Source organism: Gadus chalcogrammus, chromosome 22 (assembly GCF_026213295.1).
Source record: "Gadus chalcogrammus isolate NIFS_2021 chromosome 22, NIFS_Gcha_1.0, whole genome shotgun sequence".
In the NCBI taxonomy this organism is placed as follows: Eukaryota; Metazoa; Chordata; class Actinopteri; order Gadiformes; family Gadidae; genus Gadus; species Gadus chalcogrammus.
In genome coordinates this window covers 9,382,130-9,402,553 of record NC_079433.1, presented here as the reverse complement: position 1 = coordinate 9,402,553, position 20,424 = coordinate 9,382,130, and the positions used below count along the sequence as shown (strand labels likewise).

The window sequence follows — 20,424 nt, the reverse complement described above, 5'->3', positions numbered from 1 at the left end:
ATGGCTACAGACAATATATAGTGTCTGTAGTGAGTTGCAAGTCCCCTTGCCTTGAGTTGCATGGCTGATTATCTTCAGAGGGCAAAGAGTCGTGTGCGACCTTAGCACTGCCCAGTGAGTGTACCGCCATGGCTCCTTAATCTCTGAGTTTAGTGTAATTGCTGCAGACATCAGGCTATTATCATGTCACCTACCCCAGTCATCCATACATGTTGCTTCTGCTTTCCACAAAGCTGGAGTTCAGTGTACAAGCTTTACTCATACTGTGTATCGTGATGAGTGCATGTTGATCTTTATGCATACAGGAAACACACCTACTGACAATTGCATACAAGCGTAATTACATGGCATCAATCAGGATAAAAAATTGACATTGGTGGTTATTTTAGCCTAACTGTTTAGTGTTTGCTTAAGGTTTGTTCTGCTGGAGAAGATCAACAGTGTGCGTGAGAATCTAAAGTAGGTCGATGAGAACCAGCATAAGCAGGTTGTGAGTTATGATAGCAGTTCTGCCGGGGGTTAAGCCTCCTGTTGGAATTTATGACAGTACAAATGCCATTGCGGGATGTTTTACGGCACTTGCACAGAACCCTGTGAACATACCATGCTGGCCTATACTGTTATTATTTTCATGATGTGTCTTAATGAGATTGGCGACAAGTTAAGAAGGACTTGACCTAGCCAGGGGGAGTTTTGTAGATAAAAAGCATGTTTACTTTTGGGCTCGGTTACAGTGGACTTTCTTTTCAATGTGATGACCATTTAACCTTTGGATTACATTCCTACCCAAGGGGTTTATGTGATTTGCACAAAAGTCAAAGCTGTGTGAAGCCCATTGTGTGAGTTAGTCACACATAATTCCATGCCTTGACTTCAATAGTTAAATATAGGAGGTAGGCCTTTTGTTTTGTGTCTGGAAAATGGATGGGCTCAGCTAGGGTTTGTTTCCTGCTCTTTGTGCAGTGTGGTGGAAGAAAAAAACACAAAAATGTTCTTATGATGTTAGAGATTTTAGAGGATCCCTTTTATCTGTTTATTTATCTAATGTCTACAGGAAATGTGTCATGAGTTTATTAAATCAGGTTTTATTTTTACCAGTATTTACACACCGTCTGTAGGCAGGACCATCTCCCACCATATCTGCCAACAGGGAGAAAGGGAAAGAGTTCAGCGGTGTCTTTCCGATTGAAGTGAGCCTAAGTAGCAACTAGGCTCTTAATCTATCAGACACCTGGCAAGACTTATCAAACAACTCTCGGCTAACATCTACATCCACTGCCCTGGCAAAGAATCAACGTCTGTGTCGTGTTACTTTTGTGCAGAGAGTGTCAAAGGTACATCGAACCTTTTTCAGATATCCATTTCGGCAGAGATGGAAGAGCAGTAAAGCTTTTTCATGTGTTTTTTTTATTTACGAAATGAGAATACAAATACTACGGAAGGGCACATGGGATCCATGTGGAAGAAGATCAGACGAGCTACAGAGAACAAAATGTTCTGGTTCAACACCAATATGAAGTATCTACCAGATGGCGGGGCTATCCACTTCCACCAGGTGAGGACCTGAAGAAGTCTTAAATTGAAGTAAAGCGGTCGCTTGTTGTGTCCACAGTTCCAGTGTAATCGACGGTACCATTGACTGTAAAATACGGTCATAAAGTGGCTATGGCATAACTATTGTCCTGCCCCCCCCACGTGTGCCCGCGTCTCTTGTTTTCGCGCATTCCTCGGGAGGTGATAAATTCAAGGGCGCGTGGGTTGACTACCAAGTTGAGCACGAGAGCCCGTCGCGGAGGGAGGCGAAGCACGCGCAGACGGAGACCAGACACGTTGCGTGCGCGAACGCCGACCTCTGTCATCAAAAGTTGGATTCAAGCTGCAGCATAGCCTGTTGGCTAAATGGTTGTGATGTTTGGGCGGAAAAAATCGACGACACTGAATGGCTGACCTTTAACTCTCTCTGTTCATCTGTTGTGTTCTACTGCTCTGCCCTTCTGCGAAGATGAGCGGTGGGTGGGTCGCATCTGGGAGCAAACCTTCCAGGATTGCTGTGAGTTGATGCATTTAGACACGATGTTTGGCTGTTGTGTTTTTTTCACCCTTTTGTTTTTGTTTGTTGTATAGGAAATTATGTCCATTGTAGCCTACTCGGTAGACGTGGCAGGTTGAATTTGCATTCGGTCTAGAGTTTCCATTACACAACTTTACCCGCTTTAATTTCATCGCTGTATAATGGTATTCAATTCATTGTAGCCTACGTTTTTTCCATTTAATTTATCTTATTAATTTTGACTTGATTCATGATTTATAGGTGGAAGGGTTTGGGATATATATCCGTGAATATGACTTGCCTCAGTTATATAAAGGTTAGTCCTATTCAGCCAGTTAATTGAGCCATATGGGGCCATTTATTACACAAGTATTACATTTTATAACAACACATCAGCTATCAAATATTACAAGACTTATTCGTATAAAATAAGATATATTTTCCTTGACTTTCAGAATAGTGCCAGTTCATGCCTCACTCCCACTCCCTTCCCTCTGAGACCGGTGTCTTATAGCTATTTATCTTTTTTATTTCGCATGCAATGTTCTTATGGCACTTTGTGGACCCTCTGATCATCTTGAAACTACCCTGTGATGGTTGTCAAGACATCCTTTCTAATTTCCCATCCATTAGGACTCCTACATCTCCGCAAGAGCTATTGGTGTGTTACCTTTATGGAGTATAGTTAATAGAGCAGTGTTTCCTCTGAATCTAGTTCATCATTATTCTTAAGTGTGCACGATGCATTATTTCCGGCCTAGATACCTTTGCCACTGAATATCAAGCTAATGAATTTGATCAGAAAATCTATTTGCTCAATCGGTTGACTCAAGGTCCCAATATATCTTATCTTGATCTTTGTCTCCCTCATAGGGTAAAATGTCAAACCTCAAACCAATTCCCTTTCTGTCAATGTTTGTCCATTTGATAAATATGATCATTTCATCAACACATTGGATATAATAATGTGGAATATTTTCTGATATTCCTTGGAAAAAAATCTTTGTATTCAATCTCTTTTCATGTCTTATGTTGGAAGTCATTATTTGACAAGCTCTCATGATGCATTTTTATTTTTACAATGGCTGGAGATTGGACTGCAACTTCTTTAGAAGCTGAGACTTGTCAGTGAAGTTCTTGAGAAAAATACTGGCCTGTCATCTCTGAATCCATAATTCACAGTCAACTGTAAAACCAGGAGTTCAGAATAAATCATAAAATGTATTATAAATGCATTTTACTTGTGTGCACAGGCGAGGCAACCTCAAAACCAGAGGAAATATGTATTCACCAAACAGGAAAGACTGTACTATAAAACATGGTTACTGCTGTAATCATGTTGATTACATGTATTTCCGTGTTCCTTTTTAATAATGAGAAAAACGCTGAATTGTTCCAGGATTTGATGTCAGGATTTGAAAAAAGTGCGTAAATGGGGCCCAAACATCATATTAACCTCATCAACCACTTGTCTAGAAGGTATTATTTGCATCTGACTGAGGTATTCACATAATTATAGGTGAGTTGTTATTAGATGAGAGAGGTGAGAGAATTATTTGGTCTTCTGTTCCCACAGAAGTGTATTACTTGTAACTCAATGCTCCAGTGTAATTTTATCAATTTCAAAATATGCAAATACAACAGGCTACAGGCTTTAAACAGGCTTTGCAAGCCGGCATTCTTTTTTTGTTACATTGTCTGTATGTGCTGGTGTGTTAAAAAAAAAGTTAAATGACCCCTCGCTAGGAGTACACCAGGCTAGGAGTTCAGTTTTCAATCTACAATTATAGACACAATTATAGTCAAGATTTATTTTCAGAACGATGACAGTGCAACACTGTGTGTAACACTTCCTATGATTTTTCTTGTCGCACATGACAAACAGGGTAATAACATACCTGCAGACTTTGGATGAGCGTGCCATTTCAAAACATCTACGCTTGCACATTAGTTGGAAAAAGTATGCACTTTAGTTCTGCCAAAACAAACATGCCAACTGAGTAGGGTGTTATCACTACAACACCATTGATCCGAGCAAAATGGTTTAATAGCTCATAGTCTCATAACATAATAGCCTATTAGTGTCTAACCACCGATGATTAAAACTCAACTTTAAGTAAAACATTAATATATGAATGTGCAAATTGGATGCCCAAAGGACACACCAGGGTAAAACAAGTATAAACCACCACACATACACACTCACAATTAAACACACACACGCACAGACAAACACATGATTAGATCTTTTGGACTTAGTAGCACTGAGATGCAAGATGCTTTGCTTCTGTTTGCACAGTTCACAGTAATGTTTACACAACACGAGTATAACTGCCATACCAGTTCATACTGTACAGAAACGCCTCAACAATCACTTATATAACCCACCAAACATTCCTCACCCCTCTGCTACCAACAGGCGACATAGCATTCTCGCTGCTGGAGAATATCAAGGTTATGCTTCCCCATTCTACCCTAGAACCCCATGGAGCCCAGTTCATTAATAATGTCTCTGAATCTGGGAGCTTTTTACATGTTTTCCCCTGATTTTCAACTAATTGTATTGAAAAATAATTAACAATGTGCGAGCTATGTAACTTGGCTTGCGTCTAACCACATGTGAGTACGGTAAATCACTTATCTTCGGAATTGTTATCTTATCGACTCGCCAGAAAACTCTTTTCAGCTGACTCGTCCACGTAGTTGGCTTCGCTCCAGCCATCAATGTTAGAGTGTGTGTGCGTGTTGGTTTGTTTGTGTGTATGCATGGATGTGTGTGTGTGTGAGTGAGAGAATGTGTGCATGTGGTTGTTTCTGTGTATGTTTGCGCATGGAAGCCTGTGTTTGGCTTGTGTGTGTGCTGTGTGCGTGAGTGTGCATGTGGTCTTGTGTGTGTGTGTGTGTGTGTGTGTGTGTGTGTGCACCCATGTGGGCTTCTGTGTGTGTGTGTGTGTGTGTGTGTGTGTGTGTGGTTGGGCTTGTGTGTGCGTGTGTGTGGCCCATACTCGCTCTGCTGTGAGTACAGGATAACGAGTGAGGCTGAAAGGGCTGGGCTGCTGTTGGAGCCGCACCCCCTCTCTTCCATGTATGGGAGCCAGAAGCTGCTCGCTGTCTGACTTCCCACATGCTTAGGCACACAGAGCCAACGTCTGACTGTTCCTTTAACCCTCGCTCGCTTCGTCAGCAGCAAGAAAAGGACGAGTTGCCAGACACTGTCTTCTGTCCGGGGGTAAATACTTAACTTAAACACTTAGCTCAACTCAATTGTTGTTCTAAGTTTTGTATGCTGTAATGGTTATTGTGATGGTGTGTGTGTGTGTGTGTTTGCCTGCTGCAGAGCTCATTTTGATTTATTTTGTTAACTTCACCATTAACTTTGAGACGCTACCGACGTTAAGAATGTGAAAGTGAAATATCCGAAAGGAATTTGCCTTAGGCCGAAAGTAAGTCCTCATTAAGTTCTCTTCATATTGAGCCCCAGTTGAATCCAAGAAATCTTTCAGTATGTGACAGAGCGACACCACTATTGAATCAACCCCTGCTGGGATTAGTTCTAAAAACGGCTTTTACAGTTGGTATGATGGGGTTCCATCATCCAGGTTTTCATTTAAGAGCACTTCTTGTTGTTTTCCCATTCGTCAGAATGAATAATGGTGCAGTGTTGCTTGCCGTGATTAGTGCCTCAGCAAACTCCCCAATAGTGTAAATATATAATTTAGTTTGTCGTCCTACATACAGTGTTGCTTACCCTGAGGCAGAATGTTTTCTTTACTAACATGGCATTTTAGCTTGGACTGTGGATCGAGGGAGTGAATAGTTTGGGGATTCGAAGGGAGCTGATTTACAGTGAGGGATTTCCCAGGCGGGCAGTGCCCTAGAGCAATGATGTCATTTCCCGAATGAGTAATTCACAGATTAAACCAAAGGGTACATCGCCATCTTTAGCTCTGCAAGTGCCAACTGCTGTAGGTTTTGGTGTAATACATTCACTGGTTGTTTGAAGATGGGCAATAGTTGTAGTTGTCGTGTATGTTCAATCACTAGCTCTGTGTTTGACCACTCTCCCCTTTGCCCTGGGATGTTGACTTTCTACGTGTAAACTAGGGCTACGTGTGCATGACAAAGCAGTGCGGGTTGCTATACCGCTGGTCTTTGTGTGGCCATGTACCCCACCAGGGTGTACTGTAACATGGAGCGAGGCCAGGTCTCAGGAGACACAGAGGCATTATCGGTGAGCCATGGGAAGACTATAATATTTCCAAGATACCTGACGCACGTTCAAACCCTGTGGTGCACTTAGTAGGGCGATGCTAGGGCGAAGAACGACGCCTTGATAATGTCAATCTTTATTGTTCGACATGGGTGTTTTTTAAGTATATATCTTGGTACTGAAAAGGCTGTAGCATTGCCATATTTGATCCTCATGCCATGAAGTGTTTTGTTTGAGTAACAAGGCTGATGGGGGCAATGGCAAGCAAAGGCTTCTGTATTGTAAACACAGACAAGATTAGTGCTACTGGTAAACTATCTAAAATAGAAATTAAATTGAATTAATGGCAAAATAGCATACGGCTACATGTATGTAAAAGGCAAATTCTTCTGGGGTTGGGCTGGCAGAGCTGTTGGTGTGTTTGTGTGTGTGGGTTATGCCGTGGTTTAACTTTGAATCCAGACCAAAACATTTGGATTCTTTAGATGTATTTCTGTTGTCTTGTGTTAAGAACACTGCTATAGAGCAACTCTAGTCGAATAGTGAATAGTCCCTATGTGAGACACGTGAACCCTGAATCAGCAGAGCGGATGGTGGATGGTACAGTTAGATGCTAGTGAATGGGAGATCTGTCAGCTCATTTTGATTAAAGTCGTTTTCAATCAAATGATGATGAAAAGTAATTTTTATAGTAATTCCAACAGCTCGATACCAGCAATGGGATACATGCATTCATGCTGTAATCACATCCATACTGAGTACCTTGGTAATGTTTGCACCGAGTAACTTTATCAAGCGACTCCCAAACAGCTTTAGCTACCATCAAATAGCTGGTGTATGAGCTGGATCAAAGGGTTACCTTGCTAACCCTCTTAGCGTTTGTGAGTGTGTGTTGGTGTGCTTGCGAATGGCCGTGTGTGTGTGTGTGTGTGTGTGTGTGTGTGTGTGTGTGTGTGTGTGTGTGTGTGTGTGTGTGTGTGTGTGTGTGTGTGTGTGCATGTGTGCTTGTGTGTCTGTGTGTGTGTGTGTGTGTGTGTGTGTGTGTGCTTGCCGGTGCCTGTTTGTGTGTCTGTGTCTTTGTGTGTGTGTTTGTGTGTGTGTTTGTCATGCCCGTGTGTGTGTATGTCTGTGTGCATGCCTACATTGCATTCCATTGCATTCTTCTCCCTAATTAGAAGATGCTTCAATATGCAAACGACATGATTTGCGTCAACAGCCTAGGGCGGGAATTGCGTGTGCGGGCTGGGAGGCGGGGAATATTGAATCTTTACGTCAAGTGATGTGAGAGTGGTTAGCACCGCACCTTCCAAGGTGTGTCTATCTCCCTCTCTCTCTCTCTCTGTCTCTCTCTCTCTCTCTCTCCCTCTCCCTCTCCTTTTCTCTCTCTCTCTCTCTCTCTCTCTCTCTCTCTCTCTCTCTCTCCTCTCTCCTCTCTCCTCTCTCCTCTCTCCTCTCTCCTCTCTCTAAGCCCTGAGGCTGCCACTCCCTCAGCTCAGGATTTGTTCCAGAGACATGATGTTAGGGAACGAGGCAAGGTGTTGTCCCCTGGGGAAAATGGCCTTTGGCCTCTCTAAATACTGTCACAGATATAATCAGTAATTATATTTTAGAACTGTTTATATTTTGTGAAGTTATCCATCCAAGAGATTTCTTTGATCCTACGCCTTAATTGTTCTACCTTCCACATGGTCCAGTTGATCTGCCATTGGCAGGTTGCATGATAACTGTGAGTTAACGACTGCATTCTTCCCTGGTATATACTATGCATTTTACACATTCCCTACATATGGTTGATATGATTAACTTTTTGTGAATAGCCCCATGTGTGATCTGCCTGACCTATACCTACACACATACATGAACCATATGTACACATGCTCTGAATCACGAGCACACACACAGACACACAAGCACACATGCACACACACACACACACACACACACATTCACACACACACACACACACACACACACACACACACACACACACACACACACACACACACACACACACACACACACACACACACATAGCCTCTGAGACGGGGCGGTGAGTTCTGAGAAAATTCAAGGCCTGTACAGACCAGCCACTGAAGGATGCATCACATCCTTCCTTTCAAACAGGATGTTTAGCAAACCCTGACAGAGTGTAACAGGTTTTATATCAAATGTATATCTTCCTTAACACACCTGTGGCACATTCAATTATTATTCATTTATTTAAAAGCTCATCCGACCAAGTAGCTGTTGTTGTTTAAAATTGTTGGTGGTAAGATGTTGAAGTCCTTTGTCATCCTAACCAATACGTTTGGATAGTTATTTTTTGAATGGATTGCTTAGATATACAAATACATACAATTGTACATAAGGTAACCATAAAAGCACCTTTAGTCGGAGCGGTTTACTGATGATGGCCACTTAGGTCTACTGAGACTAAAACCTCCCATCACAACAACATTTTCTTCCCTGAAGCAAATAAGCCTCAAACTAGCCATAACAAATTTCCCGCCTATGTAATGCAATGGAAGTCCCTCTGATCTGATCTTATGATAAGATTTTAGGGTAGAACACAATACATGAGGAAGAAGCAGGCAGCTCTTAGATCCTGGAATGTAAATGTTAGCAGTTGTACAATCGGAAGATTAAAGACTTGATTGCTATCAAAAACACATAAATCGCAAAACACAACAATATGCATTTGCTGCATATTGTTGTATGCATTTGCACAAGACTGTCATGTAGAGAATATTGTTTTGTCCGAAACTAAATAATGGTGATGGTCCTTAGAATGGGGTGAAATAAAGACTTAAATTGTGAGTTTTGATAGAAGAGCTCTCTGTTGGGGAACATTTTGAGTCCATTACACCCAGACATGTTTTTGGACATTTTAAATGGCAAAAATAACATTATATGGTGATGGGATTAAAATTAAATACTTAAATAGGCTGGGTTGACACACCCTGACTGGTTCTGCTGATCTCCTGAAATGGATTTCAACTGTAGATTGTGTTCACAACATTAGCTTCTAACTTCTGTGGAGGTGAGATTATGTTTGATTCACTGCTAAACAAAAGCAGTGACAACAGAGTGTGCCCCGCGCTCCGGCACCACAGATGATGGTATTTCTGGCCCTTAAAAGCGGAAGTTTAACTTTTCCAGTCTGTAACTGGATAGTGCGCACAGTACCATTCTACAGCAGATCAGGAAGACGGGCTTTTCCCTCATAGACACGTGTCTATGATGTTTTACAACCTGGCCTTGTACTGCACCCACACTAGACCTTTGCTTCAAGACAGTTTTACGGGTTTGTCCCTCCTTTCGTTGCTGTGTATCCTCACCTCCCCATGACGGGCAGCTCACACATTCTTGTTGCGGTGTCTTGTCCACTCCTTGTCTACAGGCCTTGTCTAGTAATATGCTGAACCGCTTTTCCTGAGAGCCCCTCAAAGACACTCTACGTAATGGATCACCTGTATGTTTGATTTCAGGAGGAAAGGAGGAAAGGCAGACAATCCAAAGGGAGCTCACAGAATCGGGTTCACTTGCCCGATACTCCAGAAGAGCCGTGGAGCCAGGTGAGAGAGAATCAAACCTGTACCAGATAATAACTTCCTTCTACCCTGGAACATTTAGAGAAATAAACTGCACTTCCTTCTCTTCATGAAGCAAAACATTTCCATAGCAAATTCGAAGAGCATTTAGTGTGAGAGCGACTCCCCACCTATTTATACCATAGCAGTAGCAACTCTGCCTAAGGAATCACTGTGACATGTGGAGGTTTGGACAAAGAAACTGTGAATCTGGTACTTTAAGTACTTTAGTGAATCTTATAATTTCACCAAAGGGTTCATGCTAGTGTTACATAAGTGGCAGGTACGCTCACGTTCAAAGATCTAAGGCCGACTCAACACACACACACACAAACACACCCAACAGAGTAATCTGGAACAATTATATTGGTAACATTTTTCAGTGAAGTGGATCGGAGACAATAACAAAAGAAAGGTTTGATCACACAAACCGGTATGAACCTTTAATGATTAATTCTTCAATAGAAGTAGACGGCTGGTGTGTTTCGCAATCGCAACCATTGTATTCTTGCAACTATTATTTATTGCAATTCATTTTACTCTCATAAAATAAATGCTCAGTCCAGCACTAAATCACAAGCGAGCTGGTCTGCCCCCTAGTCATTTCTGTCATGTGTTTTTTCTGTCGTGCTTCTTTCCCATGCTTTGGTGCTCAAAGTATACTGACTGCTATCGTTTAAACCTACTTACCAAAATAACTAATGCCACCTGTGAAATGATTTTCTCCCCTCCTGATGGTCTTCTATGTAGGTAATCAGTGACACTGTTACCAAACGAGAGGATCGTGGTTTGGAACGACACCAGACGGCCGAGCCGATCAAGCACACGGAAGAGCAGGTGGAAGTTATTAAAGTGAGTGTCATCATAGTTATCCTTATCACTCAGTTGTTCTTCTGCCATTCATGTGTCAGCCGCCGACTCTGACATGTAGACAGCCTATTCTCTTCCCAACCTGTTCCAAACCTTCTCGTCTCTTCTCCCAGTTCTACCTGGAGTCGCGCCGACCAGGGGGAGAGGGCCACCGGGAGAGTGTCAAGATGCTGACCGACGAGGTGTCGCAAATTCAGGAGGTGGGTGGGATCTGAACCGTAAACACACCTGCGCGTGTGTGTTCATGGCTGTTTGCTTGTGCTTTTGGTTGTATGGTCTCCTAAGTTTGACGTCCCTTCCTTTGGGTCCTACACCCACAAAACCACACATAAACAAACAGGGATGGAAATTCACATGACTGTCACCTATTGACTCTCCTTTGGTATACTTCTATCTCCCACAGGTGAGGTACTGCTTGAAGACGCTCCGGGCGCAGATGGAGGCCCGAAAGAACCAGAACCACCACCACCACAAGAAGGTAGGGGGACTCCACCATGCACCCTGAACCGTGAAGCTCACAGCACACAGCGCTTCGTACCCGCACTGATCCCCGCCCTGCTTGTCTTTTCAGAATCCAGCCACTGACGTGACAGACCTAGTGTCGAATCACAAGCCGCCCTTACCCAATGGCGAACCTGCTCAGCATGACTCAGAGAACCTGGTACGCTCCCTTCTCCAACCTTGAATCTTACGGATTGTTAACGAGTCATCGACACACACCTTTAACTGGTAACGTTTCTGTGTAGTAAATAGTTTGTTGCTTCATCAGCGTAGTAGGCTGAGGTTTTCTCTAAGGAAGAAGGGTGTGGGGTCGGTTTGAATGCAAAAGGATCACAATTCAAATGATGGGTTTAGGTTTCGTCACAGATGAATTATGCATACCGAAACCGCTCCTGCCAACTGTCTGCTGGTTTGACATACATTCATACATCATCATCCACATACAAACAGACACACACACACACACACACACACACACACACACACACACACACACACACACACACACACACACACACACACACACACACACACACACACACACACATGCACAAACATACACACCGCACACACACACTGCATGTTATCTAATCTCCCATACATTTTTTATATCCTAAGTATTCAATGAATGATCAGCCTGTGCCTAAGTAGTATATAAACAGGGACATTATCAAAAACTCTCTCCCCTACTTTTCTCCTGCTCTTCCATTTGTGAAGCTGTAAAATTGTACAATAATCCAAAGTCCCCTGTTTAATTGCATTGCCTAAGTAGGGTTGTGGTGCTAACAATTAAGGCTATATACAGTATATGTGCTGTCTATAGCCATGTAATATAGCCAAAATAACGGATTTGCTAAGATACTTTGGAACACAACTTTAAAATAATTACTGTCTGACACAGGACATATCATTAGCCTCTATGTGTGTGTTGTGTGTCTCTTTCTGCCTGTCAGCCATTATCTCTGCCTCGCTCTCTCCCCTTCTGTCATCATTAGTGTCTCTCTGTGTCCGCCTCTCCCTCTCTATTTCTGTTATTATCTTGATCTCGGGCTTACACTCTCTCTCTCTCTCTCTCTCTCTCTCTCTCTCTCTCTCTCTCTCTCTCTCTCTCTCTCTCTCTCTCTCTGTGTCTCTCTCTCCCTCTCTCTCTGTGCCTCTCTCTCTCTGTGCCTCTCTCTCTCTCTCCCTCTCTCTCTGTGTGTGTCTCTCTCTCCTTCTCTCTCTCTATCTCTCTCTCTCACTCTCTCCACATCTGTCATCATTACTGTCTCTCTGTGTCTTCCTCTCCCTCTCTCTTTCTGTTATTATCTCGTGCGTACACTCTCTCTCCCTCTCTCACCGTCCGTGCCATCTCTCTCTAACTCTCCCCGTCTGGTGTCCCTTTTACCTCTGTCTCCCTGCCCTTGGGTTCAAGTATTTGCAAGCCTAAAGTTGATCCACCGTGTCGGTTTCGGCCCGCCCTCTCTCCCCCGCTTCGCCCGCCCTCCCACTCAGGTCAACCGGCACCAGGAGGAGAGCGTGACGCTCAGCGAAGCCACAAAGCGTCTGTACGTCCAGCTGACGGAGGCCGAGGACAGACACCAGGAAGAGAGGGACAGACTGAAGGTCTGCATTTAATACAGTGAAAGAATTCCATGGAGATATGAGTCACTGGGCTTGATGGCTCCCTTCATGTTTCTGGGATGTCGTGGAGTAAAAGTACACTGTGAAGTAGTAAAGGAGAGTTTGAATGTCTTGATGTAGTTTTGGAGGGTGTGCTTGAGTGTGCCTTTTTCAGAATCTCTCCATTCTGACGTTGGCAACTGATTTTCTGTGGTTCAAGTCTTTGCCCGATTTAGTCAAAGGCTGAGTCATCCAGAACCATTAGTCACATGGAAAACATTATTCGGGACGGTAGTGTTGGGTTCACTTCATGAATCCTCAAATAAAATTCAACCTTGTTGCCAACTCATAAAATGTAAAGACTCCTAACTTATCAATCCCACTCAGGCTAATCTACCATTCATCAGTATGCATTATGTACAATGGCTATGAAAACATGTTAAAAAAAGCCTCATGCTCTGTGGCCCCCTACAGGCGGAGAACAGCACGCTACAGCGCCGCCTGGAGGAGCAGACAGCGCGGCTGCAGCGGGCGGAGGGGTTGTCAGAGGACCGGGGCCGGCGGGTGGAGGCGCTGGAGCGGCTCCTGGGGAGCCTGGCGGTGGAGAGCACCGGCCTCAAAGAGAAGGTGGCCACCGGGGAGATGGAGCTGGGGCGGCTGAGGGAGCAGACGCAGCAGGGCAGGGAGGAGCAGCACAGGTAAGGGCCTGATGGTCCGAGGGACTGAATCCTGGGGAAGGAAAAAACGTTTTCCTATGAAACCGACCTCACCATGAGATAGAGGACGGGTTGTTTTGCTGTCGATGTTGTTGGAGTAGATTTCTACTATTCTTTTTTTTTTTTTTTTTTTTTATTATTATAACCCCCGTGCATATGTATCAAAACAAATACCCAAAGATTATCCTGTAAGATCAGTAATATTTGGTCCGGTTACTAATACTAAGGATAGTTTACCTTTACCGTCACAAAACTATTTGTAAACATACATTTTGAGTATATTTAATTGAAGTATATTTATTAACTGTGTTGGTGTGTCTGTGTGTGTGTGTGTGTGTGTGTGTGTTTGTGTGTGTGTGTGTGTGTGTGTGTGTGTGTGTGTGTGTGTGTGTGTGTGTGTGTGTGTGTGTGTGTGTGTGTGTGTGTGTGTGTGTGTGTGTGTGTGTGTGTGTGTGTGTGCCCATGTATGTGTTTGGCACCAGGAGTGAAGCGTTGGAGAAGGAGTTGGCCAACATGAAAGAGAAGATCCATCAGCTAGATGACATGCTGAAGAGCCAACAGAGGAAGGTTCGAAACATGATCGAACAGGTACAAATAAACACACACACAATTTTAGGCATGAATGTTTGATTTATTCCACCTGTGTTTTCGTTTTATTGTTTCCACACACATAAAGGGCCATTTAAATCAACTTGCGTTGTTTCCCCGAAATAAATAATAGGCCTGAGGCTTTAGGCCTTGCCACGTCCCTCCCAGGCTCATTATCTTTGGCAAATAAAATTATGAGGAAGCCGGGGATGAAACCGGTGATAATCAACAGGATGAAACCTCTTCCTCACGGAAGTTCCTGCTTGTTTTAGAAGAAGCCAATATGCATGGCAGATGCAGCCCCCGCATAAAGTGCAGAGCACACTACACAGATATAAACACAGTGTGGGATCAGGAAGTCCAGCGTAGTCCAAGGTAATCAAGATTTAGATTTGTCAAAACACGTTTCATTTAATCAAGGCTCAACTTTCCAAAATCGTTGGGTGTGTGCAAACCAAAGACCCTAACCTCATTGAGAAGATTCAACAGCAAATTACAATTGTGAGTTGGCGACTGACAAAGGAGGAGAACGGTATTCTTTATTGTAATTGTTAGTGTCATTCTGATGCATTTTTGCGATTGCAAATCAACACAAAATCGTCCGTTTTTCGACAGTTGTTATTTATGCAGACAGAAAATCTGCCAAAGAAATTCATTACATCTGTGCTTCCTTTGAGGTTCATTATGCACTTGTTCTGTTGTGCTAGCTTAAGGCACAATGACGTGGACATATTTTGCCTAATGAATCACAGGGTTATGATTACAGGTACACAAGTCACCTGACTTCCTTAGACAAGGCTGGCCAAGTACAGGAGACTTAATTTGCTTTCTCACTCTGAAGCAACCCATGCAAAAGCAGACCATCCTTTACCTCCCTCTGACGTACACAAACCACCCACACACGCACACTCATACACACTGACAAGGACACACGCACACACACACACACACACACACACACACACACACACACACACACACACGCGCACACACACTCATTCTACAAACATAATCACTAAGCAAATTGACCATCCAGTTCCTGCATGCACACAGGAAACCATTAAAGTGGAAATTTGATCTTAAATCTATCAATGAGTAACGGTTCATCGATGTTGGCCATTGAGCTAAGCAGAGCCTCTCAGACATGTCCTGCCTTGAATAAGTTATGTTGCATTGGGCTCTTGATTGCCAGTTCTTGCTCTCATGCTTGTTTCTGTGTGTGCGTGTGTGTGTATGTGTGTGTGTGTGTGTGTGTGTGTGTGTGTGTGTGTGTGTGTGTCTGTGTGTGTGTGTGTGTGTGTGTGTGTGTGTGTGTGTGTGTGTGTGTGTGTGTGTGTGTGTGTGTGTGTGTGTGTGTGTCTGTGTACAGCTGCAGAACTCTCGGACCGTGATCCAGGAGAGAGATCGAATAATCGTGGAACTAGAAGAGAAAGTGGCCTACCTCGAGGCTGAGGTCACTACAACTTAAGCATTGTCCCCTGTACTAACTATTAGTCATCTCAAGTCATTTGTTATGAGGTCGCCCTATTTGTGTTTGATACCCTCAAAGGACCTCACAACCTTTATTCATTTCAGTTGAACCACCTGCGTCCATAAACTTTCCTTCTTTTACTTTACTTACGTAATTTGTAAAGGGCCTAAAGCTTGAGGACTCCTGCCGTCAGATCTAAAACATGTTTTGATAAGAAGAGGTTGAAAGAGTGAAGAGAGAGCCATTTCATATGTGTAACCGTTGTGCATGCTGCAGCATGCGGCTGTCTCTTCCACAGATATAAAGAAAAAGCCCCAGTGCGCTACATGCAATCTGAACCCTAACCCCCTGTACCCCGACTCTGTTCCTCTTGCCTGCAGAACCGGGAAATGCACGACCGCATGGAGTACATCTCCGGCTCCCCGGACCCCCCACCTCCAGAACTGACCGAGTCCGAGGACCGGCAGCAGGTGGTTTACAGGTAACACGCACCTCTCACCTGAACACACACACACTCTCACACATGGGCGCAATGGCAAAAACATGCGGACACACAGACACAAATATAAGCACACGCAAGTATATATATATAGATATATACACACTTATACACTCACACATACACACACAGCCTAGTCTCCGTCAGATGTTTCACTTAGTTTTTCCTCTCCCTTTCACAGTAAAGTCCTCACGCCATCCACGCATCGCAGCTCAAAGAATCTTCCTTACATAAAAGTCATCGAGATCAAGTCCTGAGCCGGAGAGAGTGAGGGGCGAGGGAGAACGCTGTGACTGTTATTTGTAAATAGGTATTTATTCACCCCATTACGATGTGTTACGGTTATTACTGGTCCGAACGAGTCTGACAGTTGGGACGGAGTGGACTTTTGGCGATTGCTGCTTTTGGCCGGTAACACTGTGTTGAACGCCTTCACTCTGCTCTGCCGTTTATTATCATATGTGGAATACACAGCAGGAAGGTCGGTTGTTTATAGCATGTGTTCAAATCATTGCAGGGAATGAGGTAGAGGGCAGTGTCGTCACAGTAATTTTTTTTACAGTTTTCCTTTTTGCCTTTTCTTCGCCTTTCTGCAGCATCTGTTAATAATAATTGTAGGTAGATGTGTGGCATAGAAATGTTGACGGTCAGGTAGCAATGTGTTTTAAGTGTGTCTGCACTTAGTTCCACTTAACTTGAGTTTAAAAGCATTAGGGTCAACAGGGGGGGTCAAGCTCCTGATTACTTTGCAACCCATTGACGATGGCATATATTATACACAGAAGGATGCTCATACTTCAAAGATTCAGGTTTAACACCTCCGTATGTATACTATTTGATTGGGAAATGGACAAGGAGTCTTATGTTTCTATCCTAGATGATAGCCTTATAGTTTCGTACCTCCGGCTACCTTGACAGCACCTGGAGATGTGAAAAATGTATATAAATACCTGAAGTTGCTAAATAAATCAGTCTAAATTGATTAAGATCTGATGTATTCAGGTTGTTCATTCTTATTCTATCAACTTTCTCTTATTTAATTATTATTATTAGTTCTGTCTACCCTAACCCTGTTTTTCAAACTTCTAAGCTTTTCATGTTTTTCTTTACTGTACATTAAAACAAATATAAGGTCATGTTATTATACATTTTCTTTCAATAAATCCTGTTGAATTGCGCATTTGAGTACTGTCTTGTCTTCCTCTGAAGTTTACAATTTTATTACCAGAAATGTTGCTCGGTCGTCACATCACTGAGTGACTGCTGCCACCTAGTGTGCAAAAAAACAACTAGCAATAATACAGGCGTGTCTGACGTTTATCTCAGATCACACATCACAATGAACACAAAACCACAAACACCAACACACAACATGATTTGAATAAGTTAACGCATTCTGTACAAATATGTCTCTAACCCATAACAATATGGATCAGAAGATACATTCAAGTCAAGTAAGAAAATATAAATGCAGTATTACTCCAAATTGTTCTCCCATTCCCCGCATTGACCTCGTCCCCTGTTTGTTCTGAGCATCTCTCTTTTTCTCTGTGTGAGCGCATTGGATCCCCTCCGAAAGTCTCTCTCTCACAAGGTGCTCTCGAGAGTGTTGTAGTTGTCCTTGAAGCTCTTGAGCTCTAGGAAGTGCTTGGGCCTCTTGCTGCGCTGGCTGGTGGAGGGCAGGTAGGTGACCTGGATGGTGGAGGGGGTAGTGCCGCGTGCGGGGGAGCCCGTCAGGTCCTTTGCGGCACACTGGTGCTGCAGGTCCAGGCTGGTGCTGCTGGAGTAGGCCTTCACCCTGAGGTTTGGGAGAGAGAGAGAGAGTACAGTCAATAACACCCACAGAGATGAGTGGCTCCCGATTCCAGGGAACCGTTGGATTACAGTTACTCCCTCCCGAACATTACCCAATTAGTCCTTTGTTTAACGGTTCTAATGCTTTGGCAAATGTGTCTTTTGACAATATAAAAGCGGTTTGGAAAAAAATACATTATCCAGATACTTGCAACTTAATCTATTTCCTACACTTTTATTTACCCCACTCTTGAGGAATAGTGTGTATTCAAGTGTTTCTACCAAACTGCTTACAAACCAATGAGATGTTTGAATGTATTGCAGCGGACACAGAAACACAGACACTTACACATCCGCTAATTCATCTAGAGCGCGTTGGTATTTCAAATACTCTGCTTCCCCAAAAACCTGAAACATAAAGCAAGGTTTATCCACTGGTGACAGTGCAGCAAAGGTTACTGCAGAGTTACGTGTGTCACGCTGAAAAGAGCTTTGCAATTGTGATCAATGATTCATATTCTATTCTATTCAGATGAATGTAAAATCAATACATTGGCTGCTTATGAGAGAAAGCATTGACTTTTGAATGTCCACGCATCAATCCACAATCTCTAATAGTGGCCCTAAACAAAACCTCAACAACAACACTCAAACACATTCCAAGCCTATTCCTCAGACCAATCGGCCAATCGGCACGCGGACTCCCCGGCTACACACCCCGGTGCCATGGCGGGCGTTGTCGTAGCCTTCCAGCAGGCGGTCGATGAGCGCGCTGCGGCTGCTCTTGATCAGGGAGTGAGAGTTGCGCAGCTCCAGCAGCCAGCTCCGGAAGCTGCGACCGGTGAACGCCCCGGGGGTGTGGCTTATCTCCTGCAGCGTGATACCTGAGGCCCAGCGACAGGTGAGGGCGGTAGGGGACATAGCGTCGGTGGGGTAAACCATCTGCTGCTATTTCTAGAGTATGTTTTCATCCAAAGGGACTTAAGGTGGGATGGTCTTTTACAGGAGTAACGTAAGAAGACAGATGTGGGGGTCGAATCTAGGAGGTTAGGGTTAGGCATCTCAAGGATGATAACAGATCAGCTGAGGACATTGGAGATGGACCCCAGAACCTTTTGGCTGGGACTCTGGGGCTCTGCCCCTATGTTCTGATGTTAAGGCCCAATCCCATTTCTACCCCTTACCACTTCCCCTTACCCCTTCAAAACAAGGGGGAGGGGTAAGGGGAAGGGGTAAGGGGTAGAAATGGGATTGGGCCTAAATGTCTAGGTTGTAAAAACTCAATAAATGAGCTTAACAGTTGTAGTTTGTTCATGGATTTCTGGCTGATCAGAGGTTACACGGAAAGCAGTACCTTCATTATGCAACATAAACATCTATAACTCTCTCACCTGAGTCGCGAATGGCATCAAGGGCTTTCATTCTGTACAGGTAGTTGTAGCAACCTTTGAATTACAAACACATGCCCATGACTCAAAGTCAACATGTTTATATGACAGTTATAACAATTCAACAACGAATTTGATCAGACACAAATGTGAACTGCATACAGGGAAAACAAAGCGACTCACTGATTTGTGAAGGATGCTTCAGCCTATCGTCCTCCTCTGATAACAGACGTGGCTCAAAGCGGATTTCCTGAACCTTGGTAAGCCTTGAATCGATCTTCTCCCTCAAGCCCTGTAATTCATATACTTTATTGCATCATGCTTTGATTCTTATGAAGATATTATAGGGATAACATAAGGCTATGCTCCATTGTACTGAAGAAGCCAGCACTGTTATAAATGCACAGAGGAAAGAGCGCAAAGCAGCATTACCTTAGGTGCATTGTGTCCAATGGGCGCATGGGGTCCTCGACGAGATCGCATGGCAAAACGCATAATTTGCCTCTTAACGAAGATGAATAGCAACACAAACACCTGCACATAAACGTGGTAGACTGAGCTGCTACATTGATGCGACATCCATACAGACTAATTATCTATTATTGTAACACCAGCTGGGTTGGCCATGCAATGATACTCACCAGACTTCCATAGGCCATTACTAGAACTACATTAACTCCAGATAATGGTGAAGAATCTGCCATTATGTATTTTTATGTGTGGCACCAGGCTGAATGAACAGCTCCCTGGACCACGCAAGTTAGCAATCTAGCTAGACCATAGACACCTGACTGATGGCTAGCTATATGTGCCCCTGGTTTTAATATCACTATGTACAACTAGAACTTGTAGACAGGATGCTCGCTTTGCAAAGCTACATTTCGCATTGAATTAAATCCTCTCAATTTGTATCAACAAAACGAGGTATTTCTCGTTAATGTCGCTAGCCATGAAAAATGATAACAGCACAGACGATTAGGAGACAGTATTTGCAACCCTTAACAACACCGTAATAACGTCGTAGCAGGGCAGTACAAATCGGCGGCACCTGCGCACTGGACCATTGATGATTCCTGAGATAAAACCTATTTAATACAGTCTATGGATACAACTTTGAATTCTCGTTATTATTAGGTCTTATTTTA

The 20,424-nt window shown here is 43.5% G+C and overlaps 2 protein-coding genes across 3 annotated transcripts; one reads left to right on the top strand and one right to left on the bottom strand.

Annotated features, from left to right (window-relative positions):
- Positions 1–510: 510 nt before the first annotated feature.
- On the top strand, positions 511–17,269 carry tuft1b (tuftelin 1b). Of its 2 annotated transcripts, none has more exons than XM_056583158.1 (12): positions 511–2,050; positions 9,749–9,835; positions 10,601–10,702; positions 10,834–10,920; positions 11,124–11,198; positions 11,292–11,381; positions 12,716–12,826; positions 13,298–13,521; positions 14,022–14,127; positions 15,497–15,580; positions 15,979–16,079; positions 16,279–17,269. In XM_056583158.1, the coding sequence occupies exons 1-12, from the start codon at positions 2,003–2,005 to the stop codon at positions 16,352–16,354; spliced, it is 1,191 nt and encodes a 396-aa protein (XP_056439133.1). In that variant the 5' UTR covers positions 511–2,002; the 3' UTR covers positions 16,355–17,269. The 2 variants fall into 2 exon arrangements, with proteins under 2 accessions (XP_056439133.1, XP_056439134.1); XM_056583159.1 differs by lacking the exon at positions 511–2,050 and adding an exon at positions 5,183–5,279.
- Positions 17,247–20,355, bottom strand: LOC130375979 (protein C1orf43 homolog). The gene is made up of 7 exons (XM_056583160.1): positions 19,921–20,355; positions 19,712–19,813; positions 19,463–19,571; positions 19,283–19,336; positions 18,609–18,775; positions 18,241–18,299; positions 17,247–17,895 (listed from the first exon to the last, which is right to left on the bottom strand). Exons 1-7 carry the CDS (start codon positions 19,981–19,983, stop codon positions 17,685–17,687), a joined length of 765 nt encoding a protein of 254 aa, XP_056439135.1. The 5' UTR covers positions 19,984–20,355; the 3' UTR covers positions 17,247–17,684.
- Positions 20,356–20,424: the final 69 nt, after the last annotated feature.

Coding starts and splice junctions, on each gene's coding strand:
- tuft1b (XM_056583158.1), top strand. CDS start 2,003: ATGAGCGGTGGGTGGGTCGCATCTGGGAGCAAACCTTCCAGGATTGCT. Junction 2,051..9,748: donor GCAAACCTTCCAGGATTGCT/GTGAGTTGATGC, acceptor GTTTGATTTCAG/GAGGAAAGGAGGAAAGGCAG. Junction 16,080..16,278: donor CGGCAGCAGGTGGTTTACAG/GTAACACGCACC, acceptor TCCCTTTCACAG/TAAAGTCCTCACGCCATCCA.
- LOC130375979 (XM_056583160.1), bottom strand. CDS start 19,983: ATGGCAGATTCTTCACCATTATCTGGAGTTAATGTAGTTCTAGTAATG. Junction 19,814..19,920: donor TAATGGCCTATGGAAGTCTG/GTGAGTATCATT, acceptor GTTTATGTGCAG/GTGTTTGTGTTGCTATTCAT. Junction 19,572..19,711: donor TTGGACACAATGCACCTAAG/GTAATGCTGCTT, acceptor TATGAATTACAG/GGCTTGAGGGAGAAGATCGA.